This window comes from Plecotus auritus, assembly GCF_963455305.1.
Source record: "Plecotus auritus genome assembly, chromosome: 7".
Classification (NCBI taxonomy): domain Eukaryota; kingdom Metazoa; phylum Chordata; class Mammalia; order Chiroptera; family Vespertilionidae; genus Plecotus; species Plecotus auritus.
In genome coordinates, this window is record NC_137774.1 from 54,117,074 (window position 1) to 54,139,060 (window position 21,987).

The window sequence follows — 21,987 nt, forward strand, 5'->3', positions numbered from 1 at the left end:
GGCATGTACCTTGGTTGCGGGCACATCCCCAGTGGGAGGTGTGCAGGAGGCAGCTGATCGATGTTTCTCTCTCATCGATGTTTCTAGCTCTCTATCCCTCTCCCTTCCTTTCTGTGAAATATCAATAAAATATATTAAAAAAAAAAAAAAGGGGGTTACTAAAATGGTAATCCCCCCTCTGATTCTCCTGTGCCATTTTGATTCCCCCCTCTGATCCCCCGTGTCATTTTGAGTGATCCCCCTCCCCCCACCTTGATACCCCAATTCCTTTTTTTTTTACCCCTAGAAATGAGCGCAAAAAGAAAAAGCTACTCTGTGGAGTACAAGAAAGGAATCGTGGGAGACTCTTGGGGCCAAAATCTTACTGCTTTCTGCAAAGAGAAGATGTTGAGTATCCGATTGGTCCGAAAATGGCGAGCAGAGTATGGTAACCTCATTGAACAAGTGGACAAGGGAAATGCTAAAAAGTGCAAGTGTGGATCAGGTCGGCAACCATTATTTTCCGAGCTGGAAGACCTGATCTGTGAATGGGTTGTTGACAGGAGAGCAAAGGCTTTGGTTGTGAATAGGGCTCAGATTCAAGAATTTGCCCTTGCAATGGCACCACAGTTTGACATAGCCCCCGAAGACTTCAAAGCATCACAACACTGGCTGGATAATTTCCTTCAGCGAAGTGAACTGTCTTTAAGAAGATCTACAACATTGTTTAGGTTGGAAGATACTCAAGTTATTAAGCGAGCACTTGCATTCAAGTCCTTTATTGATGATGCTGACTTCTCTAAATACAATCTTTCCAACATGATTGCTATGGATGAAACTGCAGTGTTTATGGGCCCATCATCTCAAACAACAATTGAACGGCGGGGTGCCTCCTTGGCGTACATTCCCTCCACTGCTTACGAAAGTGCACGTGTTTCCTGTATTTTGGCAATTCATCTGGATGGCACTAAAATCCCACCTTTAATCATTTCTAAGGGCAAGAAGGAAAAGATTGAACATGTTTTGGGCGTTTTTATTCTTGAAACTGAAAAAGCCTGGGCCACACAAGCAGTTATAAGGAAGTGGGTCGATTTAATGCTGCCGCTTGTTATGCGAGGGAGCCAAAGAGGTCTGCTAGTCTGGGATGCAGCCAGCACTCACCGCGCTAAAGACATGAAGACATTTCTTCATGAAAGAAAAATAAATCAGATAATGATTCCCGCAGGAATGACGGCCTATCTCCAGACTCTTGATATTGCAATAAACAAGCCATTCAAAGACAATTTGCGCATGGAAATTAATGACTACATTGAAAATAGAATGGAGAGAAATCAGCGTGGAAACTTTGTGAAACCTAAACTGCAAGAAGTTGTGACTTGGGTGAAGAATTCATGGGAGAAAATCACTGACAGTTGCATTGCAAATGCACTGCGAGCAGGCTACCTTGACAAGAAGTACTCATTTAAAGACAGTGCTATTGCTAAACATGAGAGATTTGGTCCACTGATTCTGAAAGAAATGGAGTCACAAGAAATTCACCAGGAAATTCAGGAATTGGATTGTTATGATGATGTTCCAGAAGATGATGACATGATTGTCATTGAATAAATGAGTAAATTCTTGATACTGTAGGATTCACAGTTTGTCTGGTTTGTGTTGACAACTACCGTACTACCGTACCGTATACAGGTAATAAATTTCCTTTATTTTCATTTAACAATAAATGTGTACCGTATTCTTCTTCATGGAAAAATAAGACATCCCCTGAAAATAAGACCTAGCGTGTCTTTGGGGGCAAAAATTAATATAAGACACTGTCTTATTTTCGGGGAAACACGGTATTACATTTTTTAAAAATCAACATTAGAAAAAATATATTTAGGAGTACTAGTCAGTATCAGTATTAGAACAAATAGGTATCTAGTATTTAGACACATAAAGATCAGCCCTAGCTGGTTTGGCTCAGTGGATAGAGCGTCAGCCTATGGACTGAAGGTTCCTGGGTTGGATTCCCGTCAGGGGCACATGCCCGTGTTTCGGGCTCGATCCCCAGTAGGGGACATGCAGGAGGCAGGTAGTCAGTGATTCTCATCATTGATGTTTCTATCTCCCTCTCCCTTCCTCTCTGAAATCAATAAAAATATTTTTTTGGAAAAAAGATCATATGGGCCTCCTTAGTTAAGGTTGAACTACAGTGGAACCTCGGTTCTCAAATTTAATTTGTTCCGGAAGGCTGTTTGAGAAGCGATTTGTTTGAAAACTGAATCATTTTTTCCCATTAGAAGTAATATAAATTGAATCAATCCGTTCCAGACCCCCAAATGATTCCTGTTTTAATCTTTTTTATATATTGTGTATGTCTAATGTGCTGTTTAATCCATAAATAAATGCTTATTAAATTTATTGAATCACCCCTACTAGCCTTAAACAATTTTTTAATATATATCTGCTTCTGAAATGCTGTCACCAGCTGCTTTTCGTTTATCCAATCACCAGCAGTTTTTCTGCCTGTTCACTTGGCTGTGCTGTTTTGGTGAGCACTTTCAAAGCCTTAGCAACATTAGCACTCTTGGTTGTCTCTGTGTTTTAAAATTGTGCTAACCATTCTCCTTTGTTTGTTGCCCAATAGACGCTTTGTGTCCTGCTGAGGTATCAGCATGAAAGGGTTGTCAGGTCCAAAACAAGTTTTGGTCCACAACCAAGACATTTTTTCTGTGAACAACTTGGTTGAGAACCGAATTGTTCCAGATGGGAGACCTTCGAGAAACGAGGTTTGACTGTATAAAATTTGTTACTAGATTTTCCTGACAGCATAGCAAAAAGCCAAATTGTCAGTTACATGATTGAACACGAAGAAACCATCCTTGTGGGAAGTGAACGTTTTGTATCACTGAGGCCTGAAAATAACTTTTGATGGCTTTTCTACAGGTGATACAGTAGATGATCTTCCCTAACTGTGAAATGTGTGCAACGCAGGCCTGTGTTGTCCTCCGGTGTAAGTAGAGGTGTACAAAGGGAGGACACATAAGCACATCTTTTCAGGAAACAAAGTGGACAGCTATGTGATGGTTCTGTCTGATCCAGGAACAAAACATAAAATATCAGAAGAAACTCAAAAACTGTATGCTTTAAATTCTGTTCTATAAGTATTTCCGCTAGGCTTTTTATACAAGTTACAGAGTTCAACATTCTTCTGGAAAAACTTGCTGATTCTCATTTACTTTCCACCCCACCATGAGCTGTTCTGCTCTACCCCCACTAGGCCTGACTCCTGGAAAAGTCATCAGGTACTTAACTATATTCAGATCCAGTGGACATTCTTCTGTCGTTGGCTCACTGAGCTCTGCTGCATATGCCACAACTGACCGCTTCTTAGGAAGAAATTGTTGCATGTGGTTCAAAAGGCTTAAGTGAAAAATCTTGGTCCCACCCTAGGGGCCACTTTTATAATTTCTTATTGGAAGTAAGAAACAAGCAATATAAATTCAACACAAGCAAATACTAATACACATTCTTACCCTCCTCCCCTTTAATATACACAAGGTAGCATTTTACATACTTTTTCTGAAGATCATTAGGTATCAGTAACCAGAGAGGTCTCTCATACTTTTTTTTTTTTTAATTGATTTCAGAGAGGAAGGGAGAGGGAGAGAGAGAGAGAGATAGAAACATCAGTAATGAGAGAGAATCATTGATCGGCTGCCTCCTGCATGCCCCACACTGGGGATCGAGCCCACAACCTGGGCATGTGCCCTGATTGGGAATCATCCGTGACCTCCTGGTTCATAGGTCGATGCTCAACCACTGAGCCACGCCGGCCATGCTTATTCTTTTTTTTATAAGAGCTGTTTTGAGATATAATTCACATACTCTGAAACATTTATAATGTGTAATTCAGTGTTTTATAGTATGTTGACAGTTGTGCAACCATCACCACTACACAGTTTGAAAACATTTTCATCATCCCACAAAGAAACCCGTTCATAATCACTCCTTGTTTCCCTTCACCCAGTCCCTGGCAACCATTGATGGGGTGGGCAGGCAATTGTTAGTCTGCAGAGGGCGGTAGGGCTTCCCTGCTTCCCTCAGCTGGCTCTCCTGCTCCTGCTCCTGCTCTTGGTGCCACCTATGGGGCAGGGTGGCCTGTGGACTAGCAGACGGGATGCTCCCTCCCAAGAAGGGGACCAGTTTAAAGGATGAATCTGCAAATGACCTGTCTTTTCTCAATGGGAGCATCTTAGGCACCACTGTAACAGGTGGCAAGGGGAGTTTGGCAAAAACTCTGTGAGACCTTAGAACTCACCTAGAGGTAGCGACTGAGCTGTGACCCCCTCAGCTTAGGCAAGCCTCCGCCTCCTGGAAACCTCTGTCTCCTCTGTGAGGTGAGGGCAGTGAGCTATTGCCCCGACATGCAGGAAGAGTCTCCTGAAGATTGAAATAGGGAGTTGGTCTAAATTATAACTGGTTCTAGGCCTGATCTGAACGTGGATCCTGCTATTAACCACACAAATGGCAGGGGCTGGGAGTGGGCAGGACTCAGCAGGCTGGAGGGAGCGGTGGGGGTGGGAGCATGGCATGCCTGGCGACTTACTCTCCTGCCCTCAACCTGGAGTGATCAGATAAGACTGCATCAGGCTGCAAGTAACAGAAACCCACCAACCTATCTTAAACACACATGGAGGTTTTTTTTTTTTCTTTCATCATAAGACATCCAGAGGACTTTGTTGGCCTTGGTTTTGCTGCTCAGTAATGCTTGTCAGGGACTAAGGCTCTATCTTTCTGCATTGCCAGTATCCTACTGACAGTTGGCCTCTCTTAACTCAGGGCTGCAAGATGGCTGCTGCCCTCCAGCCATCAGATTCAAGCTGCAGACACAATAAAGGAGGGAGGCTGCTATATCTGTCATCACAAGAGCTCGCCTTCCTGGTAGCCCCCAGCAGACATGCACTTACATCTCCTTAGAACTATGCCACCACCAGCTGCCAGGGAGGCCCAGAAATAAAGGGCTTCGATAGGTACATTGTGGGGAAGCACGGGACTTGGTTGGAATGTCTAAGGAGGATTCTCCGAGAGGTTGGGAGTCTCTGGGGGGACCTTGCCAAAGGCGGCAGCCCCTGCCTTGACTTTTCCAAATAAGTCCGAGCCCCCGGATGTTTTGCTAGAATCTCTATGTTTAGTCTTTAAAGACCAACCTTGTAGAAGCACATACTTTCTCAAGGATGCTTACCCTGCTGATTGTATCTAGAGGTTAATTTGAGTTCAAGCTGTTAGGACAATAAAAGCCAAAGGAGGCAGACAAACAGGGTTGCTTTTTACTTCTAAAGTAAAACAGTCTCTTAGCCTCTCTTTCACAGAAATGTGTGTCAGAGCAATCTGTTCATCTGCCGCTCAGGGTCTGTTAGTCAGCCCCGGCAGTACATTGTCCCCCAAATCAAGGTTTGTTAGGAAGGAATGCATGGAGAACAGATAATGAATAGGTAAAAGGCAAAGCCAGAGCTACTGGACAAGAGGGCAGGTGGGAGGTGCCCTAGTGCCCAAGACCAAGAGGGGCAGGCCCCTTCTAGGAGACCCTGAAGGCTGGCAGGCTGAGGGAGTTGGGGGTTAGGGTAGATTCCCCAATCCAGGGTCCATCTTCTCCCCAGTGCAACCACCCTCCTCATCTTGCCCTGCCCTGGGGGCTCCCATGCTCTTTCTAAAAGGTGGCGGGTGCCAAGGCTTCACTTAGTCCAGAGCCTAGTGTCTCCCAGGTGACAAGCAATATGGCCACAGGTGGGTGTGAGGCAGGTACTGGCTGGCAGCTTCAGCCTGTCTCTCTGCTCTGTGACACAGTCACACCACAGTGCTCACAGTCCACTTTGGTTCACAGGAACAAGGACATGCTTATACCCACACGGTGCACAAAATTCAGGGGCATAACTATGCACACGTGCATGGGGAGTCAGGAACGCACAACTCACATGCAGATTTGCACAAACATGCACAGAGGTTTGCACACGGGAACAGTACACAGGGACACATGCAGATAGAATACACACACACACCCTTTCCTCCCCTCCATTGCTTCTACTTGGTCTATTTTTGCCTCAGCACACGAGTGCCCAGAACAACCTTTCTCCCCACAGTCCTGAGGGAAAGAGGAAGGAATGGGGAAGTGCCTTCCACACAGGAGACTGTTAAGTCTGATCAAATAATTGAATCGATATCTCATCCCCTGGGAACTGACCTTTAGGCCACTTCACAATGGACATTCCACTTGCTTAGACCACATTCCACTTGCTAAGATCATTATCTCTCCCCTCTGGAGTTTCCTAGAATCTAGACCCATCCTGAGAATTCTCTGCCCAGAAAAAGTCCGCCTAGAGTCCTTTAAAAACCTCTGACTAGCCGGTTTGGCTCAGTGGATAGAGTGTCGGACTGTGGACTGAAGGGTCCCAGGTTTGATTCCAGTCAAGAGCACATGCCTGGGTTGCAGGCTCAATCCCCAGTTGGGGGTGTGCAGGAGGCAGCCGATCAATGATTCTCGTCATTGGTGTTTCTCTCCCTCTCCCTTCCTCTCTGAAATCAATAAAAATATATTTAAAAAACAAAAACCTCTGACTCTGTCTTTGGGGGCTGGTGCCATTTTGGGGCTCAGCCCATCTGGTATGCAGATAACCTAATCCTTTCTAATAAAGAGGGAATATGCTAATTGACTGCCCCACCCTCAAAGATGGCGGTGCCCACAGCCACAAGATGGCAGTGCCCATTCCCCTCAGCCCCACCGGGGCAGCAGGCGCATGGCAAGGCCAGGCCCGCTCCGCGTGCCTGCCTCTGGAGTCCCCCAGGCCCCTCAGGCCCCCAGCTGCTTAGGGCTGGCCTGAGGCCCAGGCAAGCCTCAGATGGCAGCTGCCCAGCCGCCCAGGGCCGCCCAAGGCTCAGGTAACCAGGGCCAGCTGAGGCTTGCACTATTGGCAGTGGCAGCAGCAGAGGTGTGATGGGGGTGTAGCCTTCCCCTGATCGCCGGGTCGCCTCCCACCCCTGAGGGCTCCTGGACTGAGGGGGCAGGCTGGGCTGAGGAACCCCCCTCCAGTGCATGAATTTTCGTGCACCGGGCCTCTAGTAAATTTATAATCCCTTACCACTTTGGCCTCGTGCATTCCTCCTTTGGTGACCCTAACAGAGACTATGGTGGGCACTGCTTAACCTGGAGAGACCAGGGCTTGCTGAGAGAGGCAGAGCTTATAAACTCCCAGAGCCAGAAGGGACTCCAAGGGACTGCTGCCTGGGACCCAGCAACCAGGCAGTGTGGCTCCATGGTAGGGCAGACCTGCCCGTAGGACACAAAACATGGCAGAGTCAGGCCTTGCTCCCAGCACGCACCTTTGGCTCATCCAACCAGCAGCATTTGCACACCAGTGTCTCCACGGGAAGGGGCTACCCCAAGGGCAGCCGTGAGATGCGGTTTTGGTGGAGAGACAGCAGAAAACCCGCTGGGAAGTGGCTGTCCCTGGCTTACAGAGCCTGCGTGGGCAGGCTGAGCTCAGGCCACTGGCTCCAACGTGGGGCCATGTGTGGTTTTCAGTGAGCCCCTCCTCACCACTGCTTCCATCCTCAGCACACCCAAGCCCCCTGAAGAGCTGAGTGGGGAGGTCGGTGATGTCTGTCACAGTGCCTGGACTTCTGCCATTGCCCCTGCAGTCCTTTGTAGTCCCATGAGCTGAGCAAACACACTGAAGTGGCATTGCCCGAGGCCTGCCTGTGCTTGCCTGGAGTCCCAGGACGGAGACTTGCATCTGCTCTCTGTCCTCAGGTCTGCAAGAGAGATTGACACAAGATGAATGTCATCATGGATGTCAACCACATGGCCACACACCTTTCCTGATCCCGACTCCTCAGGGTCTTCTGTCCTTCTCTGGAACGTTGGTATCTTGAGGCTGGACCAGGGGCCCTCTCCTCACTCTGCTCCTTCTCCCCAAGTCTGCACTGACAGCTCTGCTCCAGCCCAGCTCTCTCCCCTGGGATCCAGATCCAATACCAAGTGCTCCTCAGACATCCCCCAGGCCCTGACACCCAGGCCGGCCGATTCCTGTGACTGATACCATGCTCACCATCCCCAGCCCCATCTCAGTAAATGGCACCTCCATCCCAGCCAGGCACCTGGAATTCACCCTCACCTTATCTACCACTCCAACCTACAACTCCAAAGCAGGGCCCAAGTCCAAATCTTTAGTTCATCCAACAATACTGAGCACCTACTATGTCCCAGGCACTATTCCAGGTGCTGGGGATTCGAAAAAGACAGTCACAAACTCTGCCTTGGAGGAACTGAGATTTTGGTTGGGAGAAAGCAACCAGAGAAATCACTCAATTACAGTGTCTTAGAAGGTGATGCGCACCATGCCGAAAACAAAAGCAGGGAAGGAGATGGAAAGTGCTGATGGGGGAGTGGTCATCATTTTAAATAGAATGGTCGGAGAAAGATGACAGAGATGGTGACATTGTAGCAAAGACTTGATGGAAGACAGGAATGAGCCCCATGGAGAGATTTGAGGGAACAAATCCCCCCCCCCCCCCCACCGGGCAGAGGGGACAGAAATGCAAAGGCCCTGAGGTGTGTTTGAGAAACAGCAAGGAAACTGGCTGGAGCAGAATGAGTTGGGAAGACTGGGTAGGAGAAGCACCATTTTTATTGCTAACTGCCTAGTCCCAGCCACCATAATGCCTCACCAAGACTATTGCAGTCACCTCCTACCATCCTCTTGATTTCTGCTCTTGCTCCTATAACCTATTCTCTGCTCAGCAGCCGGAGTGACTTTTCGAAAACGCAGGTCAGATCATGTCCCTACAGTAGTATCCCCATCTCACAGAATCAAGTCCATCACCCAGGCCTGCAAGGCCTTGCTCATGAAGAATGGAGAAGTGGCAGAATAGTGAGAAGCTAGAAAATTCCTGGCCAAGTAGAATGAGAAACTGAAATAATAAAATTAAACAAGGCCAAATAGTTTGTGTAGCTTGTAGCCAGTTTGTGAATCATAAGACCTTATCTTCCTCAACCAAGGACACTTGAGAGCAAATGATTAATACCTCTCCTCCCTAACCAGAGACTCTACGTATAGCTAAATTGCCCTGGCCTGGGAAAATAGAGAACAATGACCCAATTAATGCCATTTGTGCCAGCTAAACCCAAGGACAAATATCACTTGGGGGATGTTAGGAAAGGTAACTGCGAAGGCAGGAGGAGGGGAAGGGGAAAAGGGGGAAATCCATCTTAGGATTTGCCCAATAAGATGACAGGTGTATGTACAAACATTCTGAGATAAGCCACAACAATATAGAAGGAGACTTTGAAATTTAGTCTGCTACCCAAGATATCCAGCAGGGGAGCTTTGAAACCTACAGGGAAAAGAATATAAAGCCTCCTTGATCCCCCACCAGGCATGTGTTCAGACTAGCTGGGTTACCCACTTGTGTTTTATGCCAAGTGTATTCTTTTTTTTTTTTTTAACTTTTTCTTTTAAAAAGTATCTTTATTGTTGAGTATTACAGATGTCCCCCTTTCCTCACTAGATTATCCCCCTCTACCTGGTTCCTGTCAGGTCTTCACCACCCTATTGTCTGTCCCTGGCTTCCAGAGGCCTGTGTGGGTGGGCTGAGTCTATAGGTAATGCATCTATGCATATAAATTCTTTGGTTAATCTCTTCCCACACCCTCCCCACTTCCCTCTGGGATTCATCAATCTGTTCCATGTTTCCATGCCTCTGGTTCTAGTTTATTCATCAGTTTATTTTGTTCATTAGATTCTTTGTTTATTTTTATTTTTAGATTCAAGTGTTGATATTATGTATTTATTGCCATTTTATTGTTCATATTTTTATCTTTTCTTTTTTCTTTTTTCTCCTCCTCTTCCTTCTCCTCCTCCTCCTCCTCCTCCTCCTCCTCCTCCTCCTCCCCTTCCCCTTCTTCTTCTTCTTCCCTCCTCCTCCTCCTCTTCTCCTCCTCCTCTTCCTCCTCCTCCTCCTCCTCCTCCTCCTCCTCCTCTTCCTCCTCCTCCTCCTCCTTCTTCCCTTCAACATTTCATGTAGCACTGGTTTGGTGCTGATGAACTCCTTTAGCCTTTTCTTGTCTGTGAAGCTCCTTATCTGACCTTCAATTCTAAATGACAGCTTTGCTGGTAGAGTAATCTTGGTTGTAGGTCCTTGCTATTCATCCCTTTGAATATTTCTTGCTTATCCCTTCTGGCCTGCAAAGTTTCTGTTGTGAAATTAGTTGACAGTCTTTTGCATGCTTCCTTGCAAGTAACTAACTGCTTTTCTCTTGCTACTTTTAAGATTCTCTTTGTCCTTAACTATTTTAATTATGATGTGTCTTGGTGTGGTGTGGCTTTTTGGGGTTCATCTTTTTTAAGAATTTTATTTTTGTTAATCCTCACCTGAGGATATTTTTCCATTGATTTTTAGAGAGAGTGGAAGGGAGAGGGAGAGACACAGAGAAACATCAGTGTAAGAGAGACACATCAATTGGTTGCCTTCTGCATGCACCCTGACCACAGCTGGGGAACCTGCAACCAATCCTTGACTGGGATCAAACCCAGGACCCTTCAGTCCATGGCCAATGCTCTATTCACTGAGCCAAACCAGCTAGGGCTGGGTTCATCTTGTTTGGAGCTCTCTACGCTTCCTGCACTTGTAAGTCTATTTATTTCACCAGGTAGGGGAAGTTTTCTGTCATTATTTCTTCAAATAGGTTTTCAATATCTGGCTCTCTCTTCTCCTTCTGGCACCTCCATGATGCGAATGTTGGTATGCTTGAAGTTGTCCCAGAGATTTTGGATTCTTGTTGCTTTTTTGATTGGGTGTTTTTTGTTTCCTCATATTCCAAATCTCTGATTTGATTCTCAGCATCCTCCACTTTACTGTTGATTCCCTGTAAGTTATTCTTCATTTCAGTTAGTGTATCCTTAATTTCTGACGGGTACTTTTTCATGTTTTTGATGTTCTCACTAAGATCCTTGAAATTCTCACTAAGTCCCTTGAAGCTCTCATTAAGATCCTTGAACATCCTTATAACCATTGTTTTGAACTCTGCATCTAGTAGTTTGCTAGCTTCCATTTCATTTAGTTCTTTTTCTGGAGATTTCTTCTGTTCTTTAATTTGTGACATGTTTGTCTCCATATTTTGGCTGCTTCCCTGTGTTTGTTTCTATGTATTAGGTAGAGCTGCTATGTCTCCTAGAATTGGTAGAGTGTCCTTGTATAGTAGGTGTCCTGTAAGACCCAGTGGCTCAGCCTCCTCAGTCAACTGAGCTGGGAACCCTAGTGCACACCCATGTGGGCTATGTGCACTGTCTTGTAGTTGAGCCTTGATTGCTATTGGTGTCACTGGGAGGAGGTGACCTCCAGGCCAATTGGCTGTAAGGAATAGCCACAACTATAGTGGAAGAGCTGCAGTACAGAAGATACCCCTATGGAGCAGGACTTGCTTCAGTGGGGCTTTGATGCTCACTGAGTCTGCCCCTTGAGTGTGTCACTTGTGGATGTGTAGAGTTGTAATCTGGTGTGGTCTGAAGCTGTCCACCAGGTACACTGGCTCTGGGGCCTCCCAGGAGGTGCAAAGTCAGCCACTACCTGTGCTTTGCCTGGGGCCACCTGTCAGTAGCTACAGAGCAACTTCTTACTTGTGTTGGGCTTGGAAGTACCCAGGAGAGGCCAAGCTGTGAAGCAAGGCAGGCTGCTGCTAGTGCCCAGCCTGGAGCCTCTTTTTGAATGGTATGAGGTACACTTACACCAATTGCTGCTTGTTTGAGAGATTTTAGGAAAGTATGAAGCCTGAGCTAGGACAGGCCATTCATATGGGAAAGCCACTGCAAACAGCTTGGGTGGGGCTGAAAATTTGGTGGGGTGGGGTCTCAGGGAATCACCAGGTGGGGCGAACAGTGTGAGTTAGATTGATGGAGATTCAGATATGGCCCCTGCCAGTCAGCTCTGTGACAGAGGAGCTTTCAGTATAGGAACAATGACCACTGTGAGAACTCCTGTCTGGAAGGATGCTGCCCCCAAGTTCTTGCTTTGATGCCAGACAATCCAGTTCCTCCCCGTAGGTTCCTGGATCCCCCTAAGCCACTGTCCCAGTGCTAGAACTCAGAGGTAGTAAGTCCAAGTAAGTCTGTGTGCTGGCCCTTTAAGAGGAACTGTCTGGGACTCCATAAAAAATCCGTGTCACTAAACCACTATCCCTGATGGTTTTTATAGCCTGAAGTTATGAGGACTTCTCTTCCCAGCTCTGGAACCCTTGGCTGGGGGGTCTGTTGTGGGGCTAGGGCCCCTTGCTCTTCATGGGAGACCTCCTCAGCCAAGATATCCCTCCCGATTTAAAAAAATCACATGTGGGTATTGGAACAGCCTGTTCCATGCCTCCACCCCTCCTACCAGTCTCAATGTGCTTTCTTTACTTCTCTAGTTGTAGGACTTCCATTCAGCCAGATTTCAGGTGGTTCTGAATAATGGTTGTTGTGTTTTAATTGTAATTTTAATGTGGTTGTGGGAGGAAGTGAGTACCTCGTTTACATACTGCTACCATCTTGGTTCTTCCCCCAAGTGTATTCTTAATAAATTTGCTTGCTTTGTCCTAACTGGTTTGGCTCAGTGGATAGAGCATTGGCCTGTGCACTGAAGGGTCCCAGGTTTGATTCTGGATTGTGGGCTCGATCTCCAGTAGGGGGCGTGCAGGAGGCAGCCAATCAATGATTCTCTCTCATCATTGATGTTTCTAGCTCTCTTTCCCTCTCCCTTCCTCTCTGAAATCAATAAAAAATATATTTTTAAAAATTTTGCTTGCTTTGCTTCAATGCTTCTGTCACTCATCTGAAATCCTTTTTTATGAGATTGACGAGCCAAAAAGGGGACAGCCCTCCCCTCCTACTCAGGGGGCTGTCTGGTAACAGAGACAGAGGTGGGGACAGTCAGTGAAGGGACCTTCTTCTTTGAGGCTGAGTCCTGAGTGTGGCAGCAATTCCAGCTTGTTTTGTTTCCTGTGAGATTAGCCCCATTCATTCATCTGTGATCTACCCCCTGCCTTGTTTCCTCTTTCAGATATGCTGGAAAGCACAGAGAAAATGGCTGAGGGGTATGTGCAGGTCCAGGGTCAGTTGGGGTGTGGGCTGTGGGGTGGGGTTGGTACAGATCTTGCTCTGAACATCCCAGGAGGAGGGAATGGCCATGAAGGAGGCTCCATCCCAAGGACTGGGGTGGGGGGAAGCATAATCCTATCTAATAAAAGAGTAATATGCAAATTGACCATCACTCCAACACACAAGATGGCTGCCCCCATGTGGTTAAAGATGGCTGCCCCCATGTGGACATAAGATGGCCACCACAAGATGGCCAGCAGGGGAGGGCAGTTGGGAGGGACCAGGCCTGCAAGGGAGGGAAGTTGTGGGCGATCAGGTCAGCAGGGGAGGGCAGTTGGGAGGGACCAGGCCTGCAAGGGAGGGCAGTTGGGGGGACCCAGGCCTGCAGGGGAGAGCAGTTAGGGGCAAACAGGCTGGCAGGGGAGCAGTTAGGCATCAATCAGGCTGTCAGGAGAGTGGTTAGGGGTGATCAGGCTGGCAGGCAGAAGCAGTTAGGGGCCATCAGGAAGGCAGGCAGGCGAGCAGTTGGGAGCCAGCAGTCCTGGATTGTGAGAGGGATGTCTGACTGCCCATTTAGGCCCGATCCTACCGGGATTGGGCCTAAACAGGCAGTCGGACATCCCATGAGGGGTCCCAGATTGTAGAGGGTGCAGGCTGGGCTGAGGGAAATGCTCTCCTCCCCCCACCCCGCCCGTGCACAAATTTCGTGCACCAGGCCTCTAGTCAAGCAATAAGCCTTCCAGAAGTAGTGTGGACCTCATCTCTCTTACATGGCTCCTATAGGTAGAGTTGCCAGATAAAATACAGGATGTCCATTTCAATTAGAATTTCACATAAACATATTTTTTTGGTTATGTATATCCCAAATATGGTATGCAACCGGTATTTACATTTGCTGTATCTGATAACCCTACCTGGATGACTACTTCTGCTTCCTCACTGGCCTCCCAATTATCCCCTGGCCCCCCACATGGTGGCCAAAGAGACCCTGTTAAAACCCAATTGTTTTATATCCCTCCTCAGCATTTTGCTTCAAAACCCTCTAGGCATTCTGAGGTCCTGGGTGATCTGGGCTTGGTGAGCTCTCTAAACCCATCTCCTATCCCCATGGGTCTGCTGGTAAAGTGGCTCTCTAAAAAAATAAAATATAAAAAATCGAAAGCCCTGATTTTAGCATTTGCTGATTTTCATGGTGTAAATATTTCCTCCATGGCTGACTTCAAGCCACCAACGTGACAGCACTGAAGGCAAGTTGTCTCCTGTGAGCCAGTGCAAGCAGGCTGCAGTCTGCCTCTCGGTTCCTCAAGCATATTCCACCTCAGGACCTTTGCATTTACTGTGCTCTGACTGGAAGTGCTCACCCCTTTGTTAGATAGGATAAAAGCCTAGGCCAGTGGTCGGCAAACTGTGGCTCGCAAGCCACATGCGGCTCTTTGGCCCCTTGAGTGTGGCTCTTCCACAAAATACCATGGCCTGGGTGAATCTATTTTGAAGAAGTGGCGTTAGAAGAATTTAAGTTTAAAAAATTTGGCTCTCAAAAGAAATTTCAATCATTGTACTGTTGATATTTGGCTCTGTTGACTAATGAGTTTGCCGACCACTGGCCTAGGCCATTCTTATTAAATGCTATTCTTGCTGAATGCTAAAATGTAGCACAGTATTTTGCAGACCAGCTGGGAACAGGATGAGTTGGACAGGAACCCAACCTGGTAAGTATAGTCAACTGCAAAGAAGAAATCAACATGTAATTGACCAAATAGTGTGTGTAAGCCATGGCAACTATGTCTTGTTTTTGAATAGAGCACCCCAAGCAGCAAACCCCTTGAGTTTGGTAACAAACTCAGGTGAGGATTTAAAAAAAATATAGAATGTTCCTCTTGAAAAGTAGCGTGTTGTTCATTAAAAAAAATAAACTTTTTGAGATGAAGGTCTCAAAAGCCACAACGGGCGCTGCTGATGCTCCTCAGACCCCGGGCGGCGCCCAGCTCCCAGCACCAGCTCGCGCTGTACCTGCGACTAGCGCCGCCGGCCCACGCCCCCGCAGGCTCCCCGCGCCCGGCCTCGCTGTGGCGCCACAGCGCCGTCTCGTGGCCCGGGGCTGCCTGCACCACTTGGCCTTCGAAGTCCTGCCCCAGTCGGGCGCGCCTCCGCGTGGGGCGCGCAGACCGAGGCCGAGCGGACTCACCCACGAAGCACCGCGCCGGCTTCTCCCTCCCGCCCCGCGCCGCCCGCTGCGCGCATTCTCTCCCAGCATTCCTGAGGAGAGCCGCCGGCTGCGCCTGCGCACCACGTCCACGCGCCTGCGCAGAAGGTCCACGTATAAGAAACGAGCTTGCATGCCACGTCGTCTGTTTCCAGGGCAACTAGGGCGCCTCTTCGCAATTGTATGCGCCACTCGGGTGGTTTTCCCCGCGCCCCCTACCATGGCGGCCGCGGGTCCCAGCGTCTTCCTGCTCATGGTCAGCGGGCAGGTGGAGAGTGCCCAGGTGAGCGGCCAGGGTCCCGACCGGGCCCGCCCCCCACATTATGTGGCCCGAAGAGGCTCATCATTCCTCAGGCGGGGAGGGGGCCAGCGTTTGAGAAGCTTGGCGCGAGGTTGCCGGACATCTTTAAACCTGATGTGCGGGTGTGAAACACCGAGAGCCGGGCCTAGTAGCGACGCCACACTCGGCCAGGTTGTGGCCCGGGCTCGGGTCGTGCGCACTTTGTTGAGGAGCCTAATGCGGGTTGGAGCGGCGGAGCCCGCACTGGGCCTTGTCCTCTGTGAGGGAGCCGGAGGCGTCGGCACCACGCCCCGTGCGCAGTGAGCGCCCATCCCCGCACTCTGAACTCTTAGATCCTTGAACTTGGGTTAGAATGGAGATGATTTGGTTACTCTAACCCTACAATGGTAGTGCCTTGGAATGGTCCAGGGAGGATGTGTCTGTCAGACGCAAGGGGACGCTACTCTTCCCCCCACCCCCAACATTATAAGAATCATTTGTTTTTATGTGTGTGTATAAATTTCTTAGAAGTTCACCAGGTGTTTGCTATGTGCCAAGCTCCGTGCTCAGCACTGCTCATTCAAGCCTCACAATGACCCTGTGAAGTAGTTATCACTAGCATCCCAATTTATAGATGGGAAAACTTACCCAAAGGAAGTGGCAAAACTGGGATTTGAACCGGGTCTTTGTAGCGCCAGAGCTTGGCTACACTGCCTTTTCGGGCTGCTGAGGGGCTCTCACTGGGCTCGGTCATGTGTCCACACTCTAAGCACCCGCCCAGCCTCTGCTCCCTGCCACCACCCCCTCCCCACTCCAGGCTTTCAGCTGCAGCCGTGCATACGCTGTCCTGACAGCACCTGGGTTCAGTTCCCACCATTTCCTTACATCTCTGTGCCCACCCCGTGTCAGGCCCTGGGGTGCAGAAAGCCATCAACCTGTTACTTGCTCACAGTCTGATGAGGTCAACAGGTATAAACACAGGCAAATGCTTCGATGGAGGGAAGCCCCAGGGGCCAAAGGAGCCAGGAGGTGGCCCTAAGATAGCCTGGGAGTTCGGGCAGCTCCCTGAGGGTGAGCAGGAGTTTTCCAGAGGAAGGGCTGGGAAAGGCATGTCAGACGGAAGGCAGAGCTGAGCAAAGGCCCAGGGACAGTAGCAGCTGGGACTCTCCCTTGCACTCCCACACCCAGCCCTGGCGCTAAACCCCATGTCCACATCCGTGGCCGCTGCTCAGATCCTAGCCCACGTCTCAAGTTCAGAATTGCTATTGGCTATCCCTGCGCAGCCAACGCATTGGCTCAGTGTGCGTTCCCTGAACAACCTGTGTGTGCTTGTCTCCACAGTTTCCTGAGTACGATGACCTCTACTGCAAGTACTGCTTTGTGTACGGCCATGACTGGGCCCCCACCGCGGTAAGCTGGCCCCAGGCCCACCTCACACCTTCGAGACCTGGAGTTTCTGAAGGCCAGACACACCCCTTCCCTTCCCAGTTCAGAACCATTGGAAAGATAGACTTTGAGTTCAGAGGGCATTCGAAATGAGCTTGTTCCTGGTAAAGCTGGAGTGGGGAACGCAAACACCACTGGTTCCTTGCTCCACCCCCCAAGGCTGTGCTTGCTCATGGACCCTATCCTGGGAGCTGGCATGTGGCAGCAAACAGAAGTGTAGGGGCAGTGCAGACAGGCCAGCTTGCTGGCCTGAGCTGTAGACATTCTGGGCTGGTCCTTCACTGTTTGGCCTCTCAGCCTGTGGGGATTCCGGAGCTCTCCCTTCAAGACTTCCCCAGGATCAGCCCGTCTCCCCCAGGCCAGGGCCGTGGCCGCTCCCCCAGCTTACTGTTGGCAGAGCTCTCGTTTGACCACATGGCAGTTGAGGAAATGGAGGCCAAATGTCCTTAACCTCTCAGAGTCACTTACTCGTCTGCAGAGCCGAGGAGATAGGACTTGTTTTCCGTGGCCCCGCTGACTGACGGCTTTATGAAGGGCCTTGGTGCTGGGGCTGCCGTCCCTGTCTTCCTGGGGTGCACTTTCTTGGGGACAGACAGTGAGTAGCGGCCATCTAGCATGTTAGCAAGTTGCAGTGCTGAGGAGAAAGCGAAGGTAGGAAGGGGAGCTGGGGGAGATGAATCTAGATCGGTGGTGAGGGCGGTAGGGAGATGAATCTAGATCGGTGGTGAGGCAAGGCCTTGCTGAGAAGGGAGCTTTCGAGTAAAGAAGGAAGTGAGGAGACAATCCATGTGGACATTCGTGGCAAGAGCGTGCCAGGGAGACGGAGCAGTGCCAGGGCCCTGGGGCAGGAGTGTGCCTGGCGGGGGGCGGGGGGGTGGGGAACAGTGAGGAGGCCGGTGTGGCGGGTGGACAGTGAGAAAGGAGAAGGCTTGGGGACGAGCAGGTCCCAGGGAGGTCTTGGAGGATGTGGTAGTTCAGAATAAGGACCATTGACCTTCCCCCGGGTGGGCTAGGGCTCCCTCCGAGCGCTGTGAGCAGAGAGAAAGGCCATCTGACCTGTGTTCTTAAAAGAGACTTTGACTTCTTTGTTGGGAGTGGACTATTGGGAACCAGGGCCAAAGCAGGGAACCAGCAACTCTAAACAGGTGGGGCGATGGCAGTGTGGACGAGGGAGGCGGTGGAGGGGTGAGAGGTGGTTGAATTTCAAGTATATTTTGAAGATAGTGCCAACAGGTTTTTTTGTTGGGCAGATGTGGGCATGAGAAAAAGAGGAGTTAGGAGTAACACCACGCTTGCCCTGGCTGGTTTGGCCCAGTTCTTAGAGCGTCCACCTATAGACCAAAGGGTCACCAAGTCTATTCCTGGTCAAGGGCATGTACCTTGTTTCCCCAGCCCCCGCTGCAGAGGCAACCAATTGATGTTTCCCTCTCTCCCTCCCTCCCTCTCTAGAAATCAATGGCAACAATACCCTCGGGTGAGGATTTAAAGAAAGAGCAAGGCCACACTTTGTAACTGGGGAGCTTGGGCGTAGAGTTGCTGTGGGTAGAACAGACTGGAGCACTCTCCCGAATTGGGCCTGGCATGTGTAAGGTTCCCACTAGATGTCCAGATGGAGATGTGGAGTTGACTGTGGAGACAGGGCAGTGCTGATCAGGAGTTCAGAGGCGAGGACCAGGCTAGTTGTGGTGAGTTTAGGAATCATAACCACACAACCACATTGAAATCTCAGAGACTGATGAGAACCCCAGTGCAGATAAAGAAACATCCAGACTGAGCCTCCAGGTGCTTCCGCACAAAGGGAGGCTGTGCAGGAGCTATGGAGCAGGGGCCACGGGAGGAGGAACTACCTGGAGATGTGAGGTGCCCCAGGAGGCAGGTGGAGGAAGGGTGAGGAAGTGGCTGTCTGTATCAGATGCTGACAGTGGCCAGACAAAATGAGGAAGAGACATCACTACCGATGCCGAGGTCGCTGGTATTATTTACAAAAGCCCTTTGGTAGAGGGGGACCAGTGGTCAGATTGGAGCGGGTTCGTGAAAGAAAAACAAAGAAGGACTTGGAGCCCGTGAGTCTGGACAGCTCTTTCAAGGTTGCTCCGAAGGGGAGCAAGCCTGCCTGATGGGGGCGGGAGTGGAGTCAAGCAGGTGGTGTTTTGTGTGGAGAAAAGAACGCTCATACTCGGTGATGGGAAGGTGTGGGAGGAGAGAAACACTGCTGGAGGTGCTTCCTTCGGGAAGGCCAGGGGGCGAGGTCTTGGCACTGGCCGAAGGTGGCTCCTGAAGGTGCCAGTCTAATGAAATGCAGGCTCAACAGGAGAGGAACTGCTCCAGTGTCTTTTAGTTCTCTTTGTTTGGAAGTTAGTGCTTTGGCAGAAGATAGTGAAAAAAAAAACAAAAAAAAACAGCCCTCCCAGCTGCCAGCCCAGATGAGGGGGCCCTGGCTACTGGCGCTGGGACACAGGGCCGGTGTCTGTCCTCAGGGGCTGGAGGAGGGGATCTCCCAGATCACATCGAAGAGCCGAGATGTGCGGCAAGCGCTGGTGTGGAACTTCCCCATCGATGTCACCTTCAAAAGCACCAACCCCTTCGGCTGTGAGTCTGCAGGGGCCCTGTGGGGACCAAGGGGCATGGGGAGAGGGGCCACCCCAGGGCAGTCTCAGCCTCAGCCTCCTGCCCACCACCGTCCCATCAGCTGGGCCCTTGTACCAGCCTGATACCATGCCATCTGGCTATTTCCCTCCATTTCTTCCTCCTCCCACCCCATTTCATCTCCACGAGGTCCAAAGTGAGTCAGGTGAGGCCCCAGCCTGAAGCCTGGGCCGCTCTGGGGTAAAGGGCAGAGCCGGGGTGCAGGCTACAGGATCTGGAGTGCTGGGTGCTGCCGCAGCCTCCGCACAGGCTGTGCCCCAGCAACCCCCAACTCCTGCTCCTCCGTGCAGTCCCTGACGTGGCCTCTTCTGAGCGGTGCTTTGTGCCGTTCCCCGCCCAGGACATCTTTCCCACATCCTACTTCTGACCCCCTTCCAAAGGCTCCCTTGCCTACAGGATTCCCTCCTGCCTGCTGTGTGCGAGGCCGGGGCTAGTGCCCGGCGGTGACTATCGCCCTGCATGATGGGCCCGTCCTGCATGGGCACAGCACTCTCCGTTCTTACCTCACGTTAGGAAACAGACTCAAAAGCTGTTCCTTGCTTCCAGCCTTACCCTAGTAGCTGAGCATGATTTAAATTCAGGTGGCTTGACTTCACAGTCCAAGCCTTCCTGGTGCACTGGCCGGGCCAGGCTCCCCGGGACGGGGGTCTGGAGCAGGGCTGCCTGGCGGCCCTCCTGGGCAGGGACAGCCCTCCTGCCGTCATCTTCACGAGCAAGAAACTCCCATGACTCCTTCAAGTGGGCCTAGATAGTGACAGCTTCCTCTTGCTGAGTACGGCTAGGAGAGGCAGAGAAACACGAAAAGGCAAAAAACGATACAACCCCTGAATGCATCAGGTAGCGAGCAGAGCAGTGAGTTACCAGGCCAGGATCAAGGAGGAAACCAGTCCAACAAGCAACTGAAAGGGGGGCGGGGGGAGTGAAACAACTGTATGAGAGAGTCACATCGATTGGTGAACCTGCAACCCAGGTACATGCCTTGACCGGGAATGAAACCTGACCCCTTTGGTGAGCAGGCTGGCACTCTAACCACTGAGCAAAGCTGGCCAGGGTATCAAGACTTGACAGCCTCCCTGATTCAGGGCCCAAGAAGCGGTGTGCAGAACTCTAGAAGGGTTGGGTGCAGGGCCTCAGGTAAGTCCTCCCAACTTGGGCCAAGACCTCAGAGAGCTGTGCCCTGGAATGAGGAAGAGTGGAGGCAGGCCAGCCCCACAGATTGCAGCCCCGCTCCTGACCATTTCAGACTTGACCAAACAAAATCTTTTCAAACTGAATCTAGCAGGATACAAAAGATGATAATACATGAGCAAGTAGTGTTTATTTTAAAAATACAAAGCTCAGATAGCATCTAAAATAAACCAATGTGATCTACCACATTGAAAAGTCATGATCATCCCTATAAATGAAGAAAGTGTAATGAAATTCAACATCCATTCTTTTTATTGATTTCAGAGAGGAAAGAAGAGGGAAAGAGAGATAGAAACATCAATGATGAGAGAGAATCATTGATCAGCTGCCTCCTGCGCACCCCCTACTGGAGATTGAGCGATGATGAGATGCCTGGGTATGTGCCCTGACTGAGATTCAAGCCCTGACCTCCTGGTTCATGAGTTGATGCTCAACCACTGAGTCTCACAGAGAAACATCGATGTGACAGTGAACATCCATGATAAATATTTAGCAAAGTAGAAATAGAGTGAAACTTCCTTAATCCAATAAAGGCTATCTACAAAAACTTAGAGGAAACATCACTGTTAGTGAACTGTCCAAGGATCTCCCTGTAAGATCAGGGTGCTTGTTATCACCAACACTGTGCACATAAAGGGCACAGGAATTAGGAAGGAAGAACAGAACTATCCACAGGTGATACGATCATGTAGAATTTCCAAAGTAACCTACAAATAAATTATTAGAGGTAATGCATTGTCATGCATGCCATTGATAAGATTAATAAAGAATCAGTTGCTTTTTGTGTAAGAATAAATAGAATACATAAATATTCTATTCTATATAGGAAGTAAGTAGAAAATGATAACTTTAAAAGTGAAATACGTAAAATATCAAGATATAACTTATGCTACCAGATGTGAAGCTTTGATTACAAAGTGCAGTGATGAGGCAGTGGCGTTGGCATAGGGCAGACAGACAAGCACAGAGCTGGCCCGCACTTGCACCTGCAGGCAGCCGAACGGATCTGGCACTGCCCAGCCGTCGGGAGAGTCTGTCTTTTGTGTGCGTGTGAGTGAGAGTTTCATAAGTGGTGCTGGGACGAGCAGATGTGCACAGGGTGGAAGAGGAAAGCAGATCCCTACTTCCGTTACACACAC

The 21,987-nt window shown here is 49.6% G+C and overlaps 1 protein-coding gene across 3 annotated transcripts in view; it reads left to right on the top strand.

Annotated features, from left to right (window-relative positions):
• The first annotated feature begins 15,395 nt into the window (after positions 1-15,395).
• Positions 15,396-21,987, top strand: part of B9D1 (B9 domain containing 1) — a 32,595-nt gene continuing 26,003 nt past the window's right edge. For all 3 annotated transcript variants that reach the window (XM_080680389.1, XM_080680391.1, XM_080680390.1), the window contains exons 1-3: positions 15,396-15,571; positions 16,910-16,978; positions 19,492-19,603. In XM_080680389.1, the coding sequence (XP_080536515.1) occupies positions 15,422-15,571; positions 16,910-16,978; positions 19,492-19,603 (331 nt within the window). In that variant the 5' untranslated portion in view covers positions 15,396-15,421. The remainder of the gene's footprint in view (positions 15,572-16,909; positions 16,979-19,491; positions 19,604-21,987) is intronic.